The following is a 27,532-nucleotide window of genomic DNA, read 5'->3' on the forward strand; positions in this document are numbered from 1 at the left end:
ATTATTATTTTTAAAAAGTACTACAACAACAACAACAAAACTAGAATTAACATTCTGAAAATGTCCAAAAGCACAAATAATAAACACATTACTTTGGCAATGCATATGAATAAACAACCAACAATGAAGACCAATGTATCAATACTGAAGTCCATACCTTCTGACATGATAATATACTGACTTCGTCAATGGATGATTCAAAACAAGAACAATTTTATTGGATCACAATAGGACAAGCAGTATGGTCTATATCGTACCAAGCTATAGCTTAAACAGGTGAACATCTGGTTAATGGTAAGGGGAGGTAATGGATAAAAGTTTCTCCCTTTGTCTATGTTATGCAGAGGGGAAAGTGTGAAAAGTTATATACTTTCGTCAAGGTTCACCATTCAGGAGATATGCATGAGTCAACTATATGTGTGTTTTTATTGAGAAATAAATAGGGAACTTTGGTTGCTTTATCTGCCCGTTAATTAACTGTATTCAACTAGGCAATGAATAGTACAGCATACTTTTCCTGACTGTATGAACAAATCACATTTTTGTAATTTCTGGGACATAATGAACTGGCAAATGGAAGACTCTGCAATGCTTTCAGTTCTTTAGAAGAATCACAAAAGTGATCAAATTTCTTTTGGGGAGGTTTTAATGTGGTTCAAAGTAGGAACTAGATCTGAGCACAGCTGTAATGTCTCCTGTAAATGGACACTTTAGCCAGTAACATAATTGTGCTGCAACCTGTTTCCATCTCTTGAACCAACTGTCTGTGTATGACCACACTTGGAGGCTCTGATTTATTTGAATCTACTCTGGGAAATAGTTTATATATATATATATATATATATATATATATATATATATATATATATATATATATATATATATATATTAGATATTAGATATAGTTTGTATTTGGAAACAACATATTTACATAGCTAACCTTTATCCATAATTGTAGATTAGACTTTAATAAAAAGATCAAGATGTTTACTGATTATCTGAATTTAAGGTCAAGCCTTATTCATGAACTTAGAATGTTCTTGAAGAGAACTTCTGACCAACTGTTTGATCATTTTCTTGTGTTTTAGGTTGTTATACAAGGTTTTGGTAAACAAAATTATTCACTTATATTTTAATATCAGTTTGTGGAATCAATTTTAGTTGTGTTCAGATATAATTTGAAAGGATTAACTTATTTGAATTATTTATTGGAATTACAAATTGCTCTTTGATGTTTTGGACTAAAACACTATTTTGGGATTATTGGGAATTCATTCAAAGACATCCTGGATTATATCATTGTGAAACATCATGGATTTTATCATTGTGAAATGCTGAATATTGGAATTCATTCAGAACATTCTATACTTTTGGACCTGTGTTAGATCATTTGATAAAATGAGATTTAGTTCACAATACTTTATGTTCCATTTGAATTTTCTCTTTGTATTCTAGAGTAAAGAATTATTCTTTGTTGAATTTTACTAAACTTGTTAGTTTCACTTCTTTCTCTTACTTATTTTAAGACCAAAGAGTTGTAACAAATGGCATTAGGAGAAGGTGTAATAATCATGGTGGAAATTTTGGAAGAGAATTTTGCAGATTTAGTGGAAGAATTCTCTTAGCTCAAAAACTATAAATAGTGCATCTTAACATTATTTATTCTAAGCCCATTCTATATAAAATTCTTATTTCACTTCCTCTCTGCAACACATCAGAAGGCGTAGATCTGATTAATAGGAAACCATAGTGGTGGGTGGTAAATCACTTGCCTGTGCATATTCCAGCATCAATGATTAAACATGCAACTGCTCAGGTGCAATGTAATTGTTTTATTTACTGCAAAATGGTTTTAAAAAACAACACTTACAATATGGTGATGGTTCTGAGCATGGTCTGGTCTCAAGAAGTGCATCAGTAACCACTAGCATCTTGGAACTCTGAAAAGGACAATTAAAAATCCTGTTAAAAAAGGTATCATATAATGCGTAAGAAGTAACTGATTCATTGGAAAAGGAGGAGGAGGGATGTCTTTGTGATCGTCTTTGCTTAATGTGTGCATTTTATAGGATGGCCATACTATTTACTAAGTTTCTTAGCAATCCAACTCTCTGTTTACTGGTTACAGACATGTATCACCATGTCAAGTAAGGTCTCTTACTGGATTTTTTTCATGTAAATTTATGCCTTTGATAAAAATGACTGTGCCAAGAGGTCTGGAAGTAAAGAAATTGTTTCTTGTGTGACACTTGATGATGCGGCAAATATGTGGAGTACGTATGTGCCGCATATGTAAGATGCAACCCTCTTCAAGTATTATGAACCTAAGCAGGATAACGAATATGTGGCATGCCTAAAACTCATGAAGACAAAATTAAACAAAAGCAGGAAAAGATTAAAAATAGGTTACAATGAGCTAATGTTGTTGTAAGGGTGTGGTATTGATAGAGATGCATTTCATCATCAATTCAATATTTTAACACCTACAGTGCCTGAAAATGAACATGAAATATAAAATTTAAGTGAAGCATAAAATATGGGTTATAATGACCTACTTCTGCTATGAGGGAGAAGTGCTCATCAAGATGTATCCCCATACCAAGTTTCATAATTCTATATACAGTGTATTAGGAAAATGTATGCACAGTATGCAAAAATCTATGTGATCATGCGCTAAACCCAAAATATAACCAAGTCAGCAAAATGAGAAATGTATTTTGCAGTGACCTTGTTTGTATGGGTGTCATACTAACAGAGATGTAGGCAATTATCCAATTTAATGATTCTAGAATAAACAGTTAAAACACAAAATTTAACCAATGTAAACGAAATGTGAAATATAGATAACAATGACCTACTTTTGATATGAATATGTAGTGCCACACAGATGCAATGCCTCACTAATTCTCCTTGATCTAAAGCAGTAATCTATCTATCATGGAAACCAAGGCTATCTCATAGGAATGGTTTTCATTGAACCCTGAATGGTTTTTATGTATTAAGTTATAGTTTGGTTAATGGGTTTCTTATTTGTCTAAAATGAAAACATGACTACAGACAGGGGACTGTGCCATTACCTACAATGAGTTGGTCACATTACTATGAATTCTCACAAGGGTCTGCAACAGAAAATGTGACATCTGCACAACAACAGCAGTGCACAGATGAAAATCTAATCGAATGACAACTGGCCAGAAATCAAGTGACACTAAAGTCACACAAAAAACCATGGCTGATATGCCAGGATTCAATGAGCCAGCATGGAAATGTGCACAGATGGAAATGGTTCAGCTTCAAAAGGAGAGTGATCTTTGTTCCACCAGTAAGGACAGTGAGACAGATGCTGATGATTTTGAGCGCGGCCTTCAAGACCTGGTAACATTACCACCAAATTTACCTTTCAAAACTGAAGGAAATTACATCCTCACAGAGCTGTCTGAGTTTAATGAAGTAAGTGATTGTTGTGGTTAGAGCATAAAGAAGAGCTTGGCCAAAGTTGTGAATGCAGGCTTCAGGGCCTAAATATTTCAAGATTTGAGTGAAAAACATTTAAGGCCACAAAACTGATAAACTTTAGGTGTGCCTAAAGTAAATCCTGAGATCTGGACAAAAATGAACAAATCTACCAAAAAATGGATGCAAAGCTTCAAATGTTTAATGGAACTGGTGTTAAGGTTTGTGTTCCCTTTCTCAGGCTCATGGATAAATAAATGCACTATAAGTTTAATGGTACACCTACAGATGTAAATAAACTGCTTGCAGAGACTGGTGATGTGTTGTAGATGCTTTCCTCTGGATTTTGTGACATGTATCAGAAAAGGAAAGAAATGATCAAGCCTGATCTTCATTACAGTTACCAATCTTTATGTGCACCCCAAAATAATGTAACTGACCTCCTGTTCAGAGATGACCTGTCCACAAAAGTCAAGAATATTGCAGATGTTCAGCAGATGGGAAACAAATCATCTGAAAAGTTGCCAGCATCAAATACCAGAAGAAACTCAAATTATAAAGGTGTTCAAGCAGGACCCAATTCTTTTTTAGTCAAGTTTGGTGCCAGGTCTCAGCCCTATCAGTGGCAATGGTGACCACAGAACCTCAAAAAGAAGAGACCTTACAACCCCCATCAAGATCTGGAAACAGAGGCAGTATTGTTTATTCCACAAAAGCTCTAAGTAGCTGTTTTCCCATTCACAAGAGAACAGTTTCTTTCCCTGTATTATGTAATACGCCAGAAAATTTTGTTGCTGGAAAGGTTAATTGGTGTGCTAAATAAAAAGCAGATAACCTCTGATGTATTGATTTGATCTGTTCTGAAATGTTACAGACTCAAACTTGATAGCAGCCCAGTTTAAACTTTTATTCCAAAACAAGAAAAATTCTCTGACAAAGAATCCACTGTACTTACAACAGAAATCAATAAACTGGTGAATAAGGGAGTAGTTGAGAGAACAAATTTGGCCTGTATTAAGTATTTTTCTAACATATTCATTAAAGAAAAGTGTAATGGGAGCATCTGGGTTATATTTAACCTGCATGCTTTCAATGCACATGTGGTATATCACCATTTCAAAAGGGAGACATTAAAAACAGCATTGGCCATCGTTTGCAGAGATTCTTATTTTGCTCCAATTGACCTGAAAGATGTGTATTACTCTATTCCGCCTGAAAATGCTTTCCATACACCTGTTTACCAAATGGACTGCATCTGCACCATGAGTATACACCAAAATGATGAAGCCTGTTTCCTTCCATGCATAAGATGGGTTATCTCAATGTTGTCTATTGGATGGCAGTCTGCTTCATGGCTCAATGTACTTCCAGTGTCAAAAGAATGTGTGATGCTGCTGCATTATTGGATGATTTAGGATTTACAATACATCCTACTAAATACATTTTTGAACACACACAAACTATCAGCTTTGTGGGATTTCTCATTAATTCTGTAAATATGATTGTTTGATTGACTGAGGGAAAGGCAGAGGCATTGCTAGATTTTTATAATTGGTGTTGAAGCTGAAACAATCAACTAGGTTGCTAGTGAACCAGGCTTAGAATATGCCTCTCTCTATGACAGATCTTTGGAAAGAGAGAAAGAGAAATTACTGAAAATGCAGATGGGCAAGTACGATACAACTATTTCTCTTTCCAGTCATGCTAAAAATAAAATTAAATGGTAGACACAAAATGTTAAAATCAGTTTTAAACCTATATACAGAAGTAACCAAGATGTTGTTAGAAAAAGTAACAGTTCTCACTAAAGGATGGGAAGGAGTAAATGAGACTGACAATGTTGACAGTTGCTGAAGTAGTATGGAGAAAATAAGCTACATCAATGTTTTAGAATTGCAGGCCTGTTTCCGGACACTGAAGTCTCTCTGTGGACAAAGTATAATGTACATATTAGGATCTTCAGTAGTTGTTACCTACAAAATGGGAGGTATGAAGGGAGTACTAGACCAAATAGCTCATGATATTTGGTTTTGGTGTATAGAAAGACATATTTGCTTGAGTGCTTGCCATCTTCCTGGGAAGAAAAATACAGAGGCAGATCATCTATCTAGGAATTTCAATGACAATGTTGAGTGGATGTTAAACAAAGCAATTTTTAACAAAATTCATTTAGACATTTTGATACTGATATGTTTGCCTCTAGATTGAATCATCAAATTCACAAATATGTGTCATATAAACCAGATCCACATGCATGGGCCACTGATGCTTTCTCCATGACCTGGTATGGACTAATTTTATATATGTTGCCCCCTTTCAGTCTGGTGGGACCTGTTCTTCAAAAGATGGTGGACGACTGTGCAGAAGTGGTTCTTGAAGCACCATTGTGGACAATGCAGTCCTGGTTTCCCTGCCTATTGCGACTAATTGCTCAGCAGTTGTACATTCTTCCAAAGATTCACAGCCTGTTGACCTTACCTCAGGATCCATACAAGGAACATCCATCCACTGGTGAAAACCCAGCTAGTTGTATTTCACTTATTCGCAAAGCCTTGTTGCATAAAGGCATATCGGGATGAGCTGCCAGTGTCATACACAATTCATGGACAGAATATACTGGGAAACAATACTGGACACATCTCCAGAAATGGATGCACTTTTCAACTGGAAAACATATTGATCAATTTTTCAACTGGAAAACATATTGATCCCCCTGTAAATTCTGTCCTAAACTTCTTAACAGAGCTTTTAGACTCTGGTTTAGGTTACAGCTCCATCAACACTGCCAGATTGGCTATATCTAAATTAGTAAAATTGAGTAGTAATGTAGACCTAGGTAGTGATGTGTTTATAAATAGATTTTTTAGGAGTTTTTCTGCATAGGCCAAGTTTGCAGAGATATGGCATAACCTAGGATGTGAGTGCTGTGCTTTGGAAACATTATTTCCCTTGGGAAACATTTCTTTGAAACAAGTGACTCAGAAATTAGTGGCCAGAGATGACAAACTTGCATGTCATAAATGTTGATGATATTTCTAAAGCTTCTAATAGAGCTGTTGTTAGAATTAGGGAACTATTGAAGCAAAGTAAACCTAGTCAACATCTAGCACAAATGACTTTTTCTGCATATCATAAGAGACTATTGAAACTTTAAAAGAGGACATCAGTAGAACTTCTTCCCTCCAGGGAAATAAGAAAAAGTTATTGATAACAACACAATCTCCTTTAAGAACTGTTACTAAAACTACCATAGCTAGTCGGATTAAAACTATTATGAAGGAGGCAGGAAGTGATACATTCATGTTTGGGGCTCACAGCACCAGAGCTGCTTCAAGCACTACTGCAGCTCAGATGAAACTGTCTTTAAATACTATTGATAAGAATGTAGGATGGAGTAAAGATTGAAATTCCACAAGTTCTATCTTAAACCTGTATCAGATGGCTTAGATTTAAAAGGTGCTGTGCTTGGGAAGTCCCAGTTATGAAAAATTCAGATTATATTTCAAATGCTTTTATATATTCTTCATTGTTTCATGTAGAACTCCAAATACACATTTTAGTTACTTTTTGTTATGTGTTGTGTTTGGATGCATAAACTCTGAAATCTCATGGGATGCCAAGGCAACTTACAGGGGAAATAAAATTTCACAATAAGACTTACCAAAGTCGCAGTTTGATTTGGATTTTATGAACCATTTAAGGGATCACGTGCACACCCATATCCAAAATTAATTAACTTCATGCATATCCCACCCTATTGTTGTTTTCTGAGGCATCCAAGCTTATTGTGCTCTAAGACTGATCCATCACATGACCAATTCCATCTCATGTGATCCCTCTGGCACTTAGGCGCTTACAGGTTCTTAAAATCCCAATCAAACTGCAACTTTGGTAAGTCTTGTTTAATTGTTAAATTTTTCATGATTGCTGAATATTAAAGTAATTTGTATAGGGTAAGTATCATTTTGTAGCAATTCTCCACCTCTTGTATTGATATATGTATTGGTATGGTAAACGTACTGATGTAGTGATATATCAATGAATCGTTTCACCCCTGACAGTCAGGTCAAGGTACCTGGTCTAAAGATCATTATACATAAACTGTGTTCCTTCTTCCAGTCCCTGTGACCTAGATCTTTGACCTATTAAGCCCAAAATCAATAGATTTTTTTATGTTTTTTTCCCCCACAAGTTACTTACAAACTCTGGGAAAAGATAATAACAGATGGACAGACAGACTTACAAATGGACAAGGTCAAAATATACTGTTTTGCTTTATGGTGGGTATATTAAAAATATGACTTAAAAGGCATAAAAATCTAATATGATATATGGTAAACCGATTTCAAGAGTCAGAATTTTTAACTAATGTTGAATAAACTCCCAAAAGTAGATTCTGACCCAGTTTTGGTGTGTGTGACTTTCATTTAACCCAAGATGCACACACATTGTCAACTTGGTTTTAAGAGCACACAAAATAAGACTAGTAGCCAAGACAGACAGGATTGACAGAGAGATGCACAAAATATATGGTTGCAAATGGATGGATGCAAAAACATAATTCTATATAATGCCTACTTATCAACAACAAATGTGCAGTAAAGTACTTACCTGCATCTGCATGCTGGTGTATCTCTCCCCCAACACCCCAACTGTTTCTAACTTGTATGAACTTTAACAGTTTAAACCTGACACTGCTATTACCACCACAAAAGTAATACATTTTGTCTCACAATGTTTATACAGGTGAGGATATAGTAATGTTAATAATAATAATAATAGTAATAATGATAGTAATTGTAAGGTCACTAGGTGGGTCTATGCCTCACCCTGAAGGCCTCGATAGAATCCTTTGTCTGTGGATGTCCATATGAAAAGCCATAACGACCTTTTGGCATAGACTCTGCAGCTGAAAGCAGATAAAAGACATAACATAACTCTGCTGTATTTCATACACAACCGCATTAATATTTCTCCAGTATATTCTCTACTGAGCAAAATCTGTTACTATGTCTCCTCTGATGACATGCTAGACTGCTAGTATTTTTTACAGGATGGCTCATCACAGACGTTTATATCTAATACTATCCTGACTATCCCCTAAAAATGAAACAGTTGTCCCTAATACATTCTTGTTCAATCATGGTGGGGTTGATTGTTCATGTATCTTTCTTGGTCCAAAAAATAAACTTGGACATGTGCATTTATCAGACTACATTATAAACATGAAAAGGAATTCAGCTGTAAATGTCGATTTTTAAAAACATTATCATTCAAGAATAAAATTACAACCACACCTAATACAAAAGTATGGTAATTCGTTCCCATTCCTGGACCCCTTGAACTGCAATGCAGGTAATAACAGTGACCACTGAAAACAAAAATGCCTGTAGAAACAGGATTTTGCAAGTTGATTTTTTTCTCCACTCACCAGAAAATGAATATATTTCATTATAATACAATCTTGTTCAGCATACCCCATAACAACAGTCTTGTTCAGTATACCCCATTATAACATAATATTGGTCAGTGAAGCAGATTATAACATAACATTGTTCAGTATACCCCATTATAACACAATTTTGTTCAGTATGCCCCTTTGCAACACAATCTTTTTCGATATAACCCATTATAAAAACTCAATCTTATTCAGTATACCCTATTATAACATAATATTGTTCAGTGTAGTCCATTACATCAGTCTTGTTCAGCTATCCTCATTATAACACAATCTTGTTCAGATAACCTCATTATAACACAATCTAATCTTGTTCAGTATACTTCATTGGAACAGTCTTGCTCATCATACCCCATTAGAACAATCTTGATTACTGTAACCTGCTATAACCAATCTTGATCATCATACCCCATTATAACATAATCTTGTTCAATATACCCCATTACACAATCTTGATCATCATACCCCATTATAACATAATCTTGTTCAATATACCCCATTACAAAACAATCCTTTCCACAATGCCCAATTATAATACAATCTTGTTCAGTATACCCATTATCATACAATCTTGTTCATTATACAAATTGCAATAATTCAGTCTTGTTCAGTGAATGCCATTAAAACACAATCTTGTTCAGTGAACCCTGATATAGCACATTTTTATTCAGTATACCCTTATACGACAATCTTGTTCAGTATACCCATTATAACACAATCTTGTTCAGTATACCCATTATAACACAATCTTATTCAGTATACCCATTATAACATAATTGTATACCCCATTATAACACAATCATGTACAGCATACCCATTATAACATAATTTTGTTTTGCATACCCCATTATAACACAATCATGTACAGTATACCCATTATAACACAATCTTGTTTTGTATACCCATTATATTATAATCATGTACAGTATGCCCATTATAACACAATCTTATTCAGTATACCCATTATAACACAATCTTGTTCAGTATACCCCATTATAACACAATTTTATTCAGTATACCCATTATAACACAATCATATACAGTATATTCATTATAGCGCAATCTTGTTCACTATACCCATTATAACATAATTTTGTTCATTATACCCATTATAACACAATCTTATTCAATATACCCCATTATAACACAATCATGTACAGTATACCCATTATAACACAATCTTGTACAGTATACCCATTATAACACAATCTTGTTTTTTATACCCCATTATAACATAATCATGTACAGTATGCCCATTATAACACAATCTTATTCAGTATGCCCATTATAACATAATCTTGTTCAGTATACCCCATTAAACACAATCATGTACAGTATACCCATTATAACACAATCATGTCCAGTGTCCATTAGAATACTTCAATCTTGTTTAGTATATCCCATTATAACACAATCATGTTCAGTGACCATAACAATACCTCAGTTTTGTTCAGTATACCCATTATAACATAATCTTGTTTTGTATACCCCATTATAACACAATCATGTACAGTATACCCATTATAACACAATCTTGTTCAGTACACCCCAATATAACATAATCATGTACAGTATGCCCATTATAACACAATCTTATTCAGTATGCCCATTATAACATAATCTTGTTCAGTATACCCCATTATAACACAATCATGTACAGTATACCCATTATACCACAATCATGCCCAGTGATTATTAGAATACTTCAATCTTGTTTAGTATATCCCATTATAACACAGTCATGTTCAGTGACCATAACAATACCTCAGTCTTGTTCAGTATAACCCATTATAACACAATCTTATTCAGTATACCCACTATAACATAATTTTGTTCAGTATACCCCATTATACCACAATCATGTACAGTATACCCATTATACCACAATCATGTTCAGTAACCATTACAACACCTCAATCTTGTTCAGTATACCCCATTATACCACAATCATGTTCAGTATGCCCCATTATAACACAATCTTGTTCAGTATACTTATAACACAGTCATGTTCAGTGACCATTACAATACCTCAATCTTGTTTTGTATACCACACTATACCAATATCATGTTCAGTATACCCAACAATAACACAATCTTGTTTAGTATCCCCCATTATAACACAATCATGTTCAGTATTCCCATTATCACACAATCATGTCCAGTATACCCCATTATAACACAATCTTGCTTATAAATACTTCAGTATAAGGTGACCTTACTTTATCACCACCATGAAATACCTTATACCAAGGGAGCACTACAAGTGAAAAGGATCCTTCCTTGCACTGGATAATTCCTGATCATTAGGAATTTTCCATGCTCAGAGCATAACTATCTTAAGCTGTGTGATATTGCCAAAAATTTCAAACTCTTAAGATATTTAAGCTCTGAGCATGGAAAATTACTAATGATCATGAAGGGAACACTAATTTTCTTGCTTTACATACAAGTCCAACTTACCTTTGCTATTCTTTTTCTTACAATATTCATTATCATCATCCCAGTAACCATAGTAACGATCATCCCTCTGCACTTTTCTTACTTCATCAAGCACCTGATGGGAGTGGAAAAATGTGGTTAGTAAGATGGCTTCTTAAAAATCCAGACTAAATATCAGGGGTGAAATGGCACACATATGCCACATATCAACATCTATTGCAATACAGAAGCTACATTATGATACATGAGAAATACATGTGATAACTTCAAGGTCTTGTCATTTTTAGAAGGATTTTCAATGAACAAGATAAACTATTGACAACACCCACTCCCATTCTACAAATTAACACATGGCAAATAACTGACGCAGTATGACATCTACCGCTTGTTGATTCCATACTAATTTGTTTTTATCCATCAGCACATTCAGTCACTGGTAACATATCAATATAAAGGAAACATTCCATACCTGTTCCACATGTATGATTTAAGTACTTTAAATGATCATTTAATAGTTACTTTTATATGAAGTTTCTCTGCTGCTTTGTATTTAGTTGGACTGAGTTTGGAGGTCTACACTTTTGATTTGTCATACAGTGAATAAGTTACATTCAGTGTATGATGTGTCATACAGTGAATAAGTTACATTCAGTTACAAACAGTAATCACCAGTCTTAAAACTGTCTGGAAAAAAATGTTGCACGGTTTTGAATTAAATTTTTTGCTAAAACAAATTCAAATGATCTTCAGCAATTTCTTCTCAATGGCTGTATCAACTTAAATACAGCTATGTGTCTTATTATTTTTCCGATGTTTTCTTTCTTCTAAATAATTCTGACTGACAATAATAATCTAAAGAAGAAGAAGATGTAGAAGAAGAAGAACTTTGTTTAAAGAGGTTGACACAATTATTTGAATGGAACTAGTCCTCCTTTTGGCTCTCTACATATTTACATAGAGAATACATGTACACACTGGCACAAATAATAATAAAAAATAAACCAAAAATCAATCCCTCAAGCACTGGTGTGTGTGTGTGTGTGTGTGTGTGTGTGATTTTAAATGTAGCTTTACAAAAAGTCCAGTCATATTGCTATGATGTCTGCAATGTGGCAGTTTGTAGTGATGTCTAGCACTGAAGCATCATGTCTCAAGCATGTAGCATGATGTCCCACCCAGTCACATTATTCTGATACCAGGCCGACCAGTCCTAACCTCTTAATGCTGAGCGCCAAGTGTGGCAGCTAATATTACAATTTTTATAAATCTTTGGTATGACTCACCGGGGTTTGAATCCATGACCTGCATCCGAGGCAGAGACTCTAACCACTTAGACCACAGGAGCAGTCAAAAAGCATTAATAATATACTACATGTATATATGGACGAAATGAACAGAAGATTTTGTAAGAACATTCTCCAACTAGGTTCACTGTGTATAAACATAGTTATCAATTTCATCAGTCAGTCTTATAATTAAAAAGAATCTTACACCATGCAATAAAACAAATTATCCTCTGAGCTGATGAATCACTTATCTCTTTTAATTAGAGGTCTTAAAGACTACAAAACAAGTCTTTATTTAATTAATCAAGTAAATCTGTTGTTTTTAATCTTTTGTATTCTTTGTTCACACTGACATGAGCAACGCAACATGGTTCAGAGTGTAAGACATTTTAACATATTTGGACAGAACAAGTGCATTTCCATTCCAGTAAAATTCTTGGTTTAATCAGTGATATAGTTTATACAATAAATATGACTGAAGGTTGTTTGTCAAACTGACAATATTAGCTCTTTTGAGAAATTGTCAAAGTTATGCTTAGTTTTCTCTATAATCTGTGTTACAGTCTGTATACAGTCCATCCTCATAAGGATCAGCAGTTTTCTCTATAATCTGTGTACAATCCATACTCATAACGATCAGCCTTTTTCTCTATAATCTGTGTTACAGTCTACGTACAGTCCATCCTCATAAGGATCAGCAATTTTCTCTATAATCTGTGTTACAGTCTGTGTACAGTCCATCCTCATAAGGATCAGCATTTTTCTCTATAATCTGTGTTACAGTCTGTGTACAATCCATACTCATAACGATCAGCCATTTTCTCTATAATCTGTGTTACAGTCTGTGTACAGTCCATCCTCATAAGGATCAGCATTTTCCTCTATAATCTGTGTACAATCCATACTCAAAACGATCAGCCTTTTTCTCTATAATCTGTGTTACAGTCTGTATACAGTCCATCCTCATAAGGATCAGCAGTTTTCTCTATAATCTGTGTACAATCCATACTCATAACGATCAGCCATTTTCTCTATAATCTGTGATACAGTCTGTATACAGTCCATCCTCATAAGGATCAGCAGTTTTCTCTATAATATGTGTACAATCCATACTCATAACGATCAGCCTTTTTCTCTATAATCTGTGTTACAGTCTGTGTACAGTCCATCCTCATAAGGATGAGCCTTTTTCTCTATAATCTGTGTTACAGTCTGTGTACAGTCCATCCTCATAAGGATCAGCATTTTTCTCTATAATCTGTGTTACAGTCTCTGTACAATCCATACTCATAACGATCAGCCATTTTCTTTATAATCTGTGTTACAGTCTGTGTACAGTCCATCCTCATAAGGATCAGCATTTTCCTCTATAATCTGTGTACAATCCATACTCAAAACGATCAGCCTTTTTCTCTATAATCTGTGTTACAGTCTGATGATACATCTCTTTCATTACATGAAGACCTCACTTCACTGGAAAAGCATCCCTTTTATTACATGAAGACCCCATTTAATTGGAAAATGCATCCCTTTTATTACATGATGACCCCACTTCACAGGAAAAAGAATCCCTTTTATTACATGAAGACCGCACTTCACTGGAAAAAAGCATCCCTTTTATTACATGATGACCCCACTTTACTGGAAAAAGCATCCCTTTTATTACTTGACGACCCCACTTCACTGGAAAAAGACTCCCTTTTATTACATGACGACCCCACTTCACTGGAAAAAGCATCCCTTTTATTACATGGCAACCCCACTTCACTGGAAAAAGCATCCCTTTTATTACATGGCGACCCCACTTCACTGGAAAAAGAATTCCTTTTATTACATGATGACACCACTTCACTGGAAAAGAATCCCTTTCATTACATAAAGACCCCACTTCACTGGAAAAAGAATCCGTTTTTTTTACATGATGACCCTGCTTCACATAAAATGCATCACTCTTTTTACATGATGATCCCATTTCACAAGAAAATGGTCTTCATCTCCTTTAAAAATTTTGAGACTCTTCTGGCTTAAAAGTAATTTTGATAAAACACAAGCAGTCTGGTTTGGAAGTCAGTATGATTGTTTCAGAGAATTGCTATCAGAAACAATCTGCACTAGAATCATAAAGATAAATTCAAGTTCCTTGAAAGTTTCTTTGATCAGAGTGCAATGGATAAAACTATATTCAAATTTTAAATGAAAATTAATAGCACAAAAAAACATACAACTAACAAGTCTCTGTGCCATCTTTCATATACAGGCAAAATTACTATCATTAAATCTTTGGAGTTCCCAATTCTGATCGATCATTTTCACTATGTAGTCTATTCTTCACAGATATATAATTCAGGAAAGTGAATGAATATATTTAATTTTTTTTATCAGTAGTTGAGACAAAATTAAATGACCCATAATCGTAATCATATTGATGAGGGAAGATTTAGTATGGATATATCCATATAGCTAAGAGAAAGCTTTAAAAATGTCTTGACTAAAGAACTCTATGACCCACTGAAATTCATGGAAAATGATTTTGTCTTGGTGTGAGTTGTATCCAAATACTGATTTTAATGAGTTCTGGTGAAATGGGGTCCAATATAATTAGGGTGTCACAAATGTTGTCTGAAAAAGTCAATCAGGCATGAAAATTGGGTTATATTGACCGAGTGCAGGCATGTACAGTCCATGATTTTGAGTATGTAACAAACAGGTATTATACAAATTAAGTCACAGTGCCCTAATTTTGGCTGAGTTACTCTTACCAAGATCCATCAATATACCAAGAGTAAGTGAAAGAGTCTGAAACATAGAGGGTGTCATGAATCGACAAGATTTCATCGGTGAGAAAAAAAAACCCAGCAGCAATGCCATGTGACCAATAAAATCATATCAAACTGTTTGTCTTGTGTTTGTAATACATTCATTCAAACATAAAAATGCCTTTGCTTTCCATTAAATCTGAGATCTCTATGGTTTACAAAATACCCCTAGCACTCTTATGCAAATTTATGATGCAAATGCCAAATCACATGTGATGTGCCATGAGTTACCTCAAGTTACACATAAACAATGTTATTAGTATCTTACTGGACTGGACTGGTATACCGATAAAGCAATTTAGACCCCTATAATACTCTGAACCTATAACCAATAATCAATCTTGTCTGTACCAGTTCAATAAGCTATTTAAAAATTCCAACAAAATTTTGACTTATCAAAAACTATGTTAAAAAATATAAATAAACCAATAAAACTGCTTTTATAAAATCAATCCATTAACTTACAATAAAAGCAGTAAAGAAAATGAACTATGAAGAGCTATGTGACTAAGTCATATTTCACATCTGTCTGCACAACTAGTGGTGCAGCTAGTGTGTTCCCATATCCTTAGTAAATGTAATGTTTCAGTGGAATAGGGCTTAAACAAACAAAACCAATAACAATTTATGGGAGACATGCTTGAATAGCATTAAATGAGTATCATCAATTCATATCAGATGTTGCATATTGTGAAAAAGACTATTGGAAGTAAGCTGCTAATATACACAATCCTAAAATCTGGGTAAAGAGATTCCAGCCATGTATTTGGCACATCCAACGATTGCATGCATTTGTAAATTTAGCATTCAGTAATAACATTTACAAAACTCACATGTATAAACAGAATTACTGATGGTAAAGGATATCCTAGGCAAATAGTACTTTGTTACTGCTTACATGCAGAGGGGGCAATTAAATTGATACCTTTGTAATGTTTGCCAAATCACAGACGTTCTTGATGCTCAGAATGAGAATATGCCTATGGCAAGATATGTCGATCAATGACAGTCCAGGTGGGAGGCACAACGGATTCAAGATCAGAAGATTATGTTACTGAGTAAAACTTCAGCCCTGTATTTTTAGTCTCACCAGTTAGCCTATCTCTAAATAGTTACAAATATCTGTTGGGGGCTGACCTACAATGAGCTGATGTCCAGTTAAGAGAGGAATCAATACTTAGCTGGTAAACACTATCAAAACTAGTGCGATAAGATCTAACTCTATAAGAGTCAGAAAGACTTTCAATCCTGTATAACAGTTAAAAAACTTACTATAAGGAAAATAATGAGGTTTGCAAACAAACCCATACAATGTTCATATGAAACACCTACCTTTTTAGGGGTTAGCTGATGCTCCCCTCCCATCAAATTGACACTTTTGTCTACCATTCCAACAGAGCAGAGAGAGTTGGGTGAGGCATGCAGACTGAATATGGTCCCTTCTCCTGGTCTCACTTTAGCAGACACAAACTCCATCTTCACCTGAAAGAAGCAAAGAGTAATGCCATAATATATAAATAAGGAAATAAAATGATCCTATAAATCACATAACTTTAATCAACAAAATATTTGTGTAATTTCAATGGGGAAACTAATTATTTTGTATTGTACTGTATGTTTAAGTCTGGCTCTGGTATAATATGCACACCACTGATCATGAAAATTTGATGTAAAATTTAGAATATGATGAACATAATAAATTTATTGACAACATATCGATACTAAAATGTAATGACTGCAATGGATAGATGCATATTTCTTACATAATATTCATTGACAATATATTGGTACTAAAATGAAATGACTGCAATGGATAGATGCATATTTCTTACATAATATTCATTGACAATATATTGGTACTAAAATGAAATGACTGCAATGGATAGATGCATATTTCTTACATAATATTCATTGACAATATATTGGTACTAAAATGAAATGACTGCAACGGATAGATGCATATTTCTTACATAATATTCACTGACAATATATTGGTACTAAAATGTAATGACTGCAATGGATAGATGCACATTTCTTACATAATATTCATTGACAATATATCGATGCTAAAATGTAATGATTGCAACGGATAGATGCATATTTCTTACATAATATTCATTGACAATATATTGGTACTAAAATGTAATGACTGCAATGGATAGATGCACATTTCTTATATAATATTCATTGACAATATATTGATGCTAAAATGTAATGACTACAATGGATAGATGCATATTTCTTACATAATATTCATTGACAATATATTGGTACTAAAATGTAATGACTGCAATGGATAGATGCATATTTCTTACATAATATTCATTGAAAATATATTGGTACTAAAATGTAATGACTGCAATGGATAGATGCACATTTCTTATATAATATTCATTGACAATATATTGCTGCTAAAATGTAATGACTACAATGGATAGATGCATATTTCTTACATAATATTCATTGACAATATATTGGTACTAAAATGAAATGACTGCAATGGATAGATGCATATTTCTTACATAATATTCATTGACAATATATTGATGCTAAAATGAAATGACTGCAAAGGATACATGCACATTTCTTACATAATATTCATTGACAATATATTGATGCTAAAATGTAATGACTACAATGGATAGATGCATATTTCTTACATAATATTCATTGACAATATATTGGTACTAAAATGTAATGACTGCAATGGATAGATGCACATTTCTTACATAATATTCATTGACAATATATTGATGCTAAAATGTAATGACTACAATGGATAGATGCATATTTCTTACATAATATTCATTGACAATATATTGGTACTAAAATGTAATGACTGCAATGGATAGATGCACATTTCTTACATAATATTCACTGACAATATACTGATGCTAAAATGTGATGACTACAATTGATAGATGCATATTTCTTACATAATATTCATTGACAATATATTGGCACTAAAATGTAATGACTGCAATGGATAGATGCATATTTCTTACATAATATTCATTGACAATATATTGGTACTAAAATGTAATGACTGCAATGGATAGATGCATATTTCTTACATAATATTCATTGACAATATATTGGTACTAAAATGTAATGACGGCAATGGATAGATGCATATTTCTTACATAATATTCATTGACAATATATTGGTACTAAAATGTAATGACTGCAATGGATAGATGCACATTTCTTATATAATATTCATTTTAATATATCATACCAAGAACAAGAAACACAAATTCATGGAAAACATTTTGATACCACCACTTAAGTGTGAATCAGAGGCAATTTTCATGAGCTCAATTTCAGTAAGTAACTACCTTGTTAATTTCACATTTATTCCTCATTTGTCCTATAAAAGACCAAGAAAGTTATCTGATTTCTGAATCTTTTATTTGTATTTCAACTTCCGCAAGGTTTCAGATATATTGTCAACATATATAATCATAATAATAATAATAATAATAAGAAGAATGTGGACTTAATACAGTGCCTAATCTTTAGAAGGTCTAAATGCTTTATAATATTAGATAACACATAAAAACACACAAAATGACAAGATTACTAACAAACACAATGAAATTACAAAACATAAATATGCTGACAATAATTAAGGAAGTAAACATTATTATGTCTATTCTTGTAATCGAAAAGGATGAGTATCAAGAACACTCTTGAATGAGATCATAGTATTGAATGAGATCATACTATGAGATCATAGTATTGAATGAGATCATAGTATTGAATGAGATCACAGTATTGAATGGGATCACAGTATTGAGAGATCATAGTATTGAATGAAATCATAGTATTGAATGAGATCACAGCATTGAATGAGATCATAGTATTGAATGAGATCACAGTATTGAATGAGATCCCAGTATTGATTGAGAGATCATAGTATTGAATGAGATCATAGTATTCTTGTGCCTAAGATCAATGGATAATAAATTCCAATTAGCTGGGTCCCAATTTACTAAAGAACGATGTCTGTATGGCTTCATTTTAACTTTGAGAACTATGCAAATATGAGTGTCAGAAGAGGAATGTAAGTTTTTAGATGGGGTATACACATGGGTAAGGTCAGATAGGTGTATTGGACTGGATCTAGTCTGTGAAATGTAGCACAGTGAACAGATTTTGTGTTTGATTCTGGATAACTAGTGAAGGTTATTGATCAGGGGGAGGAGAACTCAGTTCTTCATAATCTAAGGATGATCTGAGCATCTGTGTTTTGAACTTTTTCAATTGAACCTCATAGAAGTGAATTACAATAGTCCAGTCTTGAAAGTACTAAGGAACACACAAGTGTTTTATGGCAAAAACCAAAACAAACATTGCAAATAGAGTAGAGGCATATCAGTTCCAGATCTGCTTTGCAAATATTCATAACATATTGGTGTAAAGAGAATGTACTGTCAAGAGTGACACCTATGTTTTGTACTGACTATTTGAACTTAATGTTGGTATTGCTGATACTTATTGTTTGAGGTAAAGGATGTGAATGATAAAGTGCATGAAGATCAGGATGGCTTCAGTTTTATCATCTGCAGCTTATTGTTAAATGTATTCCATTATTTCACATTAGAAATCCATGCCTTAGATGGTGTAGCCTCAACTTCAGGTGGCAGCTAGATTTGTATATTTTAGAGTCATCAGGGTACAGTTGGTGAGACAGTGGATGTTGATCTATGACACTTGAGAGCAGCTGAGTGTACAGAATGAAGAGAATGGGGCAGAGAACAGAGCTTTGTGGAATACCAAAACATAGATAAACTGGGTTGGAAAGTTTTCCATTTATGGACACAATTTGTGTCGTGTTGACTAAATAGGACTTGAACCACAGTAAAGCTGTATCATGAATGCCAAATACATGCTGGAGATGGTGAAGTAATACATCATGGTCTATTGTGACAAATGCTGCAGACAAGTCAAGCAGGGTGAAGACTGTAATCTTTCCACTATCCTAAGCAGAAAGAAGGTCATTAAAACTACTCTCAGAAGGACAGTTTCAGTACTATAGTGAGGGCAATATGCAGAGTGTACATTGCTAAAAAAGACCATTTTAATTCAGATGAGATGCAAGATGGGACAGAACACCTTTTTCCAAAGATTTTTTTACATGAATGGGAGGTTAGAAACAGGGCGACAGTTCTTTCAATCGTTATGGTCAATAGACAGTTTCTTCAACACAGGCTAAATAATGACAGTTTAGAAAAAAGGCAGGATTCCCCAGATGAGAGAGAAGTATTGGTAACATTGAGCAGTGAAGGCAACATTGAATCAGAGCACTCAAACAGCTGTGATGTCAGAATTGGATTGAGTTCACATGACTTTGGGCAACTTTTCATCACAATTGTATGTATAAAATCCATAGAGATAGGTTCAAATCCTGTTAAAGTTTGATACTGATATTCTGTATCACAACTGTATGGTCATGACAACAACTAAAACTGTGTTGTCAAGCTTAATGGATTTTACTATATCATGGAAGAAATTTGCAAACAGGTCAGGAAGGTCAACTGGAGGTCGTTGGAAGTGATGTACATGTATTCCTTCCCATTAGCTTGTTTGCAATGTCAAAGAACTATTCACAGCTGGAAGATTCAGTGATCTTAGTATGGTAGAAGGCTGATTTTGCTGCATGAATTATATTTGTGACATTTCTCTTCTTAGCTTCACAGAGCTGCCACCTATCGAATTTCCATACTCAAAATGGTTAAGAAAGTTTGTTCCAAAAAATATGATTAGTTTTGTTTTTTTACTAGGCGGAGGGAGATAGACACAAAATAATGGATTTCTACATATTTTCATGGAGTTTACAATTTTATATTTCTATTTAGTGCTTCTATATATAAATAGAAAAAAGTAGCAAGCCAGTGTACCTTGTTCTTAAAGCAGCTTTCCACTGATATTTTTAGAGAGGTGGCAACAACTTCTTTGTCTTGTCTAATGTAATATACTAATACTGTGACCTCTGAACCTGATGTCTTGATGGGAATTGGCATCCTGAAGTGGCCTCTTTTCTTTGACTTGCTTGCCTCACCATCTGAAAATGTATCATGGAATTAAAGTATATCATAACATTTCATTGTCAATTCAAATTTAGCTAATTTACTTAATACAACTCATCCTTGATATATAAATAAATAAATATATATATATATATATATATATATATATATATATATATATATATATATATATATATATATATATATATATATACAAAAATGGATGAAATTAATCCTCTTTTGTAAATTTGTTTGAGTTAAAACTGACCCCAGAAACACCAGTGATAAAAGATGGGTGCCTTGGATTCAGTGTGTACAATAAGGAGATTGATATGACATTTCTTTGGTACGAGTTTCATATGATTTTTACAAATAAATTAATTTTGCAAAGCACTGAAAAGCTCACTGAATGTTAACTTAATTTCCATTGGTACCATTATCTGCTGACAATTTAATCCCCAGTGTCATCTTATATGCTAGCAATTTCACTCTTTTGCAATAATATTAATTGCTTACAATTTCACTCTTTTGCAATACATTTATTTGTGATAATTGTACCCATTTGCAATACCATTATTTGCTGATAATTGTACTCACTTGCAATATCTTTATATGCTGACAATTTAATTCTTTTGCAATACCTTTTTTTGCTGACACTCTTTTGCAATACACGTACCTTTATTTGCTGACACACTTTTGCAATACACGTACCTTTATTTGCTGACACTTTTTTGCAATACATTTATTTCCTGATAATTGTACTCTTTTGCAATACCTTTATTTGCTGATAACTGTACTATTCTGCAATGCCTTTATTTGCTGATAATTGTACTCATTTGCAATACCTTTATATGCTGACAATTTAATTCTTTTGCAATACCTTTTTTTGCTGACACTCTTTTGCAATACCTTTATTTGCTGACACTCTTTTGCAATACCTTTTTTTGCTGACACTCTTTTGCAATACCTCTATTTGCTGACACTCTTTTGCAATACCCTTATTTGCTGACAGTCTTTTGCAATACCTTTACTTGCTGATAATTGTACTATGTTTAGTACACTGGTAAATAAAATGCAAACTTCTAAAAATAGAAAACTCACACTTTGTTTGGGTATGATAAAAAAAGCTGGTAATATAAATACTAGATTAAAACAATTTACAAAAGTTCAGAAATGGAAAATGTTATCAAATACAAACTGTTTAAAACCAAATGTCCACAAGAAGTAAATCATTCAATTACAAACAGAAAAAATATTTCACAAGAGTGATAATAAATAACAGCTTTCCCAAAAAAAATGGTAAACAAAAGCTGAATAAAATTATTAAATTCCTAAAATTGAAATTGATCTATTAGTTTATATTAAATTAAAAAAAAAACAATTTTGTTTTACACAAACAATCCACTTCTTAATAGTCAAGTGTGACTGCATCAACATATTTATAGATAATTTGAAAACTGACCTATGACCAGCAAATTTTCAAATGACCTATTGACAAGAGTTTGTAAACTGACCTGGTGACTAGTTTGTCAACTGACCCATTGACTAGATACTTTGTCAACTGACTTACTGACAACTTTGTCAACTGACCTCATGGCTACACACTTTGTCAACTGACCTAATGGCTTCACACTTTGTCCGATGACCTAATGGCTACACACTTTGAGAACTGACCTCATGGCTAATGACCTAATGGCTATACACTTTGTCGAATGACCTAATGGCTACACACTTTGACGACTGACCCTGTGGCTTTACACTTTATCCAATGACCTAATGGCTAAACACTTTGTCCAATGACCTCATGGCTACACACTTTAAGAACTGACCTTGTGGCTTTACACTTTATCCAACGACCTAATGGCTAAACACTTTGTCCAATGACCTAGTGGCTACACACTTTGACAACTGACCTTGTGGCTTTACACTTTATCCAATTACCTAATGGCTAAACACTTTGTCCAATGACCTCATGGCCACACTTTGTCCAATGACCTAATGTCTACATACTTTGTCCAATGACCTAATGTTTACACACTTTGTCTAAGGACCTAATGGCTACACACTTTGCCCAATGACCTCATGACTATACACTTTGCCCAATGACCTCATGACTATACACTTTATTCAATGACCTAATGGCTACACACTTTGCCCAATGACCTAATGGCTACACACTTTGCCCAATGACCTAATGGCTATACACTTTATTCAATGACCTAATGGCCAAACACTTTGTCCAATGACCTAATGGCTACACACTTTGCCCAGTGACCTCATGATTATACACTTTATTCAATGACCTAATGGCTACACACTTTGTCCAATGACCTAATGGCTACACACTTTGTCCAATGACCTAATGGCTACACATTTTGTCCAATGACTTAATGGCTACACACTTTGCCCAATGACCTAATGGCTATACACTTTATTCAATGACCTAATGGCTACACACTTTGCCCAATGACCTAATGGCTACACACTTTGCCCAATGACCTAATGGCTATACACTTTATTCAATGACCTAATGGCCAAACACTTTGTCCAATGACCTAATGGCTACACACTTTGCCCAGTGACCTCATGATTATACACTTTATTCAATGACCTAATGGCTACACACTTTGTCCAATGACCTAATGGCTACACATTTTGTCCAATGACTTAATGGCTACACACTTTGCCCAATGACCTAATGGCTATACACTTTATTCAATGACCTAATGGCTACACACTTTGCCCAATGACCTAATGGCTACACACTTTGCCCAATGACCTAATGGCTATACACTTTATTCAATGACCTAATGGCCAAACACTTTGTCCAATGACCTAATGGCTACACACTTTGCCCAATGACCTCATGACTATACACTTTATTCAATGACCTAATGGCTACACACTTTGTCCAATGACCTAATGGCTACACATTTTGTCCCATGACTTAATGGCTACACACTTTGCCCAATGACCTCATGACTATACACTTTGCCCAATGACCTCATGACTATACACTTTATTCAATGACCTAATGGCTACACACTTTGTCCAATGACCTAATGGCTACACACTTTGTCCAATGACCTAATGGCTACACACTTTGCCTAATGACCTAATGGCTACACACTTTGCCCAATGACCTCATGACTATACACTTTGCCCAATGACCTCATGACTATACACTTTATTCAATGACCTAATGGCTACACACTTTGCCCAATGACCTAATGGCTACACACTTTGCCCAATGACCTAATGGCTATACACTTTATTCAATGACCTAATGGCCAAACACTTTGTCCAATGACCTAATGGCTACACACTTTGTCCAATGACCTAATGGCTACACACTTTGCCTAATGACCTAATGGCTACACACTTTGCCCAATGACCTCATGACTATACACTTTGCCCAGTGACCTCATGATTATACACTTTATTCAATGACCTAATGGCTACACACTTTGTCCAATGACCTAATGGCTACACACTTTGCCCAATGACCTAATGGCCAATATTCTCCTACCCATTAGCATATGAAATTCCACCACATTAAACAAAACATCCGAATAAAAATGTATATTCAAAACGCACTTAAAATTTATGCTAAAATAGTTTTCCAAATTTTGAGAATTTATTACAATAATAATTTGTGCAAGAAAAGCATTGAAATCTATGTCAGTCTCCAAATTCTCATTTACCAGAGACTGACAAAAAAAAACTTGTATAGAGGTAACTATTTCTAAATTAAAAACTTTACAGGCTTTCTTTAACAAATTTTCAGTCCATCTGAAACAATTATATTTACCATTAGCTGATTGATTGTGGATCAATATCATTGTTTACTAGTAGTTGATTGATTGTGGATCAATATCATTGTTTACTAGTAGTTGATTGATTGTGGATCAATATCATTGTTTACTAGTAGTTGATTGATTGTGGATCAATATCATTGTTTACTAGTAGTTGATTGATTGTGGATCAATATCATTGTTTACTAGTAGTTGATTGATTGTGGATCAATATCATTGTTTACTAGTAGTTGATTGATTGTGGATCAATATCATTGTTTACTAGTAGCTGATTGAGTACAGATCAATACTGTTCAATTTACTAGTAGTTGATTCATTTTGGTTCAAAAGTGAGAAAAAAATACTATTAATTCTTTTAAATGTTTGGAATTTCACATTCATTCACATCATTTCTGCATACAAGAAGTGACTATCAATCCTTGTGTGTAAATTCATTGGACTGTATGACTCAGAAACAGATCTCATTTTCTTTAGAATTTAAAAAATAGATTTAAAATTGCATATGTACTAGTTATTTTATTTTGCATAAAAAACACAGTTATAAAAGGTTATTTTCAAGTACCAGTACTATAGATGGTAGTCACTGCAAGTAAGTTCATGAAATTTAAGAAAATATCTAGATCATCACTGCATTTCTCAAATCAAATCTGAATTTTTTCATGTTAGTCTACTCCTATACTCCATTCTCAAATCAGTGATAACCATTTAGCATATTCCCTTACTCCTCTCTCAACTGATGAATCACCAAATCAGCAATAACTATATTAGTCTAGTCCTCTCTCAACTGATGAATCACCAAATCAGCAATAACCATGTTAGTCTACTCCTCTCTTGATTGATTAATCCCCAATAACCATATTAGTCTCCTCCTTTGCTCCTCACTCACATCTGTGATAACCATTTTTGTCTACTTCTTTAGTCCTCACTCACAGCAATAACCATCAATTGATGCATAACCAAATCAACAATAACTATGTTCGTCTACTTCTCTCTCAAATGAGGAATCACCAAATCAGCAATAATGATGCTAGTCTCCTCCTTTGCTCCTCACTCAAATCTGTGAATACCATTCTAGTCTACTCCTTTAGTCCTTGCAAACATCTGTGATAACCATGCTAGTCTACTCCTTTAGTCCTCACTCACATCTGTGACATCCATGTTAGTCTACTTCATTAGTCCTCACTCACATCTGTGATAACCATGCTAGTCTACTTCTTTAGTCCTCACTCACATGTGTGACATCCATGTTAGTCTACTTCTTTAGTCCTTGCAAACATCTGTGACATCCATGTTAGTCTACTTCTTTAGTCCTCACTCACATCTGTGACATCCATGTTAGTCTACTTCTTTAGTCCTTGCAAACATCTGTGATAACCATGCTAGTCTACTCCTTTAGTCCTCACTCACATCTGTGACATCCATGTTAGTCTACTTCTTTAGTCCTCACTCACATCTGTGATAACCATGTTAGTCTACTCCTTTAGTCCTCACTCATGTCTCTGATAACCATGTAAACCGCTTTTGGTAAATAGTAAAATTTCAACTAATAGTATCCAACTGGGGAAAAATAACCTTAGCCCATGGCAGCATGACTGAGGAACAATTAAAAAAACAAAACTATAAAAACATAATGGCACAACTCACTATAAGGCACTGTCACGGAATTGGGTAGGAGTAATATCAATATGTATATGTTGTCAAAAATGTACTCGGGTTTCGTTGCCGCGTACAGCGTCACCCAAGGGTGGTATATTTTTTTTTTGGCTGAGTTATTTCGAAATCCTGAGCAAAACTCAGACCATGCTGCACGAACAAATGGCTTGTAGCGGGGAAACTAAGTACCTAGCTGCGCATATGTCACAGCTAGTGTACATATAGTGCAAATTCTCGATAAACAAATCACATTACGCCAAGTCTTGTCAGGACGCTCACCCCTTTACAGGAGCAAATCTCCAGCTGTAGAGGTAATGAAATTCTTCATTATTATTTGTCTATATGACAGAATTGTTTTTATAATTTAGATGTTTTAGAACCTTAATGTTTCAAAAAGACTTCTATCTGCAAACATATTCATTGAATGCAGTAGCTAACGAGCAGGAAACATATATTTATTCTAAATTCTACAGTGAGTCAATACCTAGGTTATAGAACGCTATATTTATAACTATTATGGTCTGGTTCGAGTTAGCTATTTGTTGTAACCAAACAGACAACTTGTATTTAATTATACAAT

At 34.1% G+C, this 27,532-nt stretch overlaps 1 protein-coding gene and 1 pseudogene across 1 annotated transcript in view; one reads left to right on the forward strand and one right to left on the reverse strand.

Annotated features, from left to right (window-relative positions):
- Nucleotides 1-27,532, reverse strand: part of LOC149802048 (alpha-2-macroglobulin-like) — a 206,443-nt gene that overhangs the window by 122,777 nt on the left and 56,134 nt on the right. The window contains exons 16-20 of the mRNA XM_089956452.1: nt 21,356-21,519; nt 16,785-16,934; nt 11,372-11,465; nt 8,283-8,362; nt 1,871-1,940 (exon numbers count right to left, since the gene is read on the reverse strand). Of these exons, the coding sequence (XP_089812578.1) occupies nt 1,871-1,940; nt 8,283-8,362; nt 11,372-11,465; nt 16,785-16,934; nt 21,356-21,519 (558 nt within the window). The remainder of the gene's footprint in view (nt 1-1,870; nt 1,941-8,282; nt 8,363-11,371; nt 11,466-16,784; nt 16,935-21,355; nt 21,520-27,532) is intronic.
- On the forward strand, nt 5,305-8,167 carry LOC149802049 (uncharacterized; annotated as a pseudogene).

This window comes from Sinohyriopsis cumingii, chromosome 4, assembly GCF_028554795.1.
Source record: "Sinohyriopsis cumingii isolate HCF-2022 chromosome 4, ASM2855479v2, whole genome shotgun sequence".
Classification (NCBI taxonomy): domain Eukaryota; kingdom Metazoa; phylum Mollusca; class Bivalvia; order Unionida; family Unionidae; genus Sinohyriopsis; species Sinohyriopsis cumingii.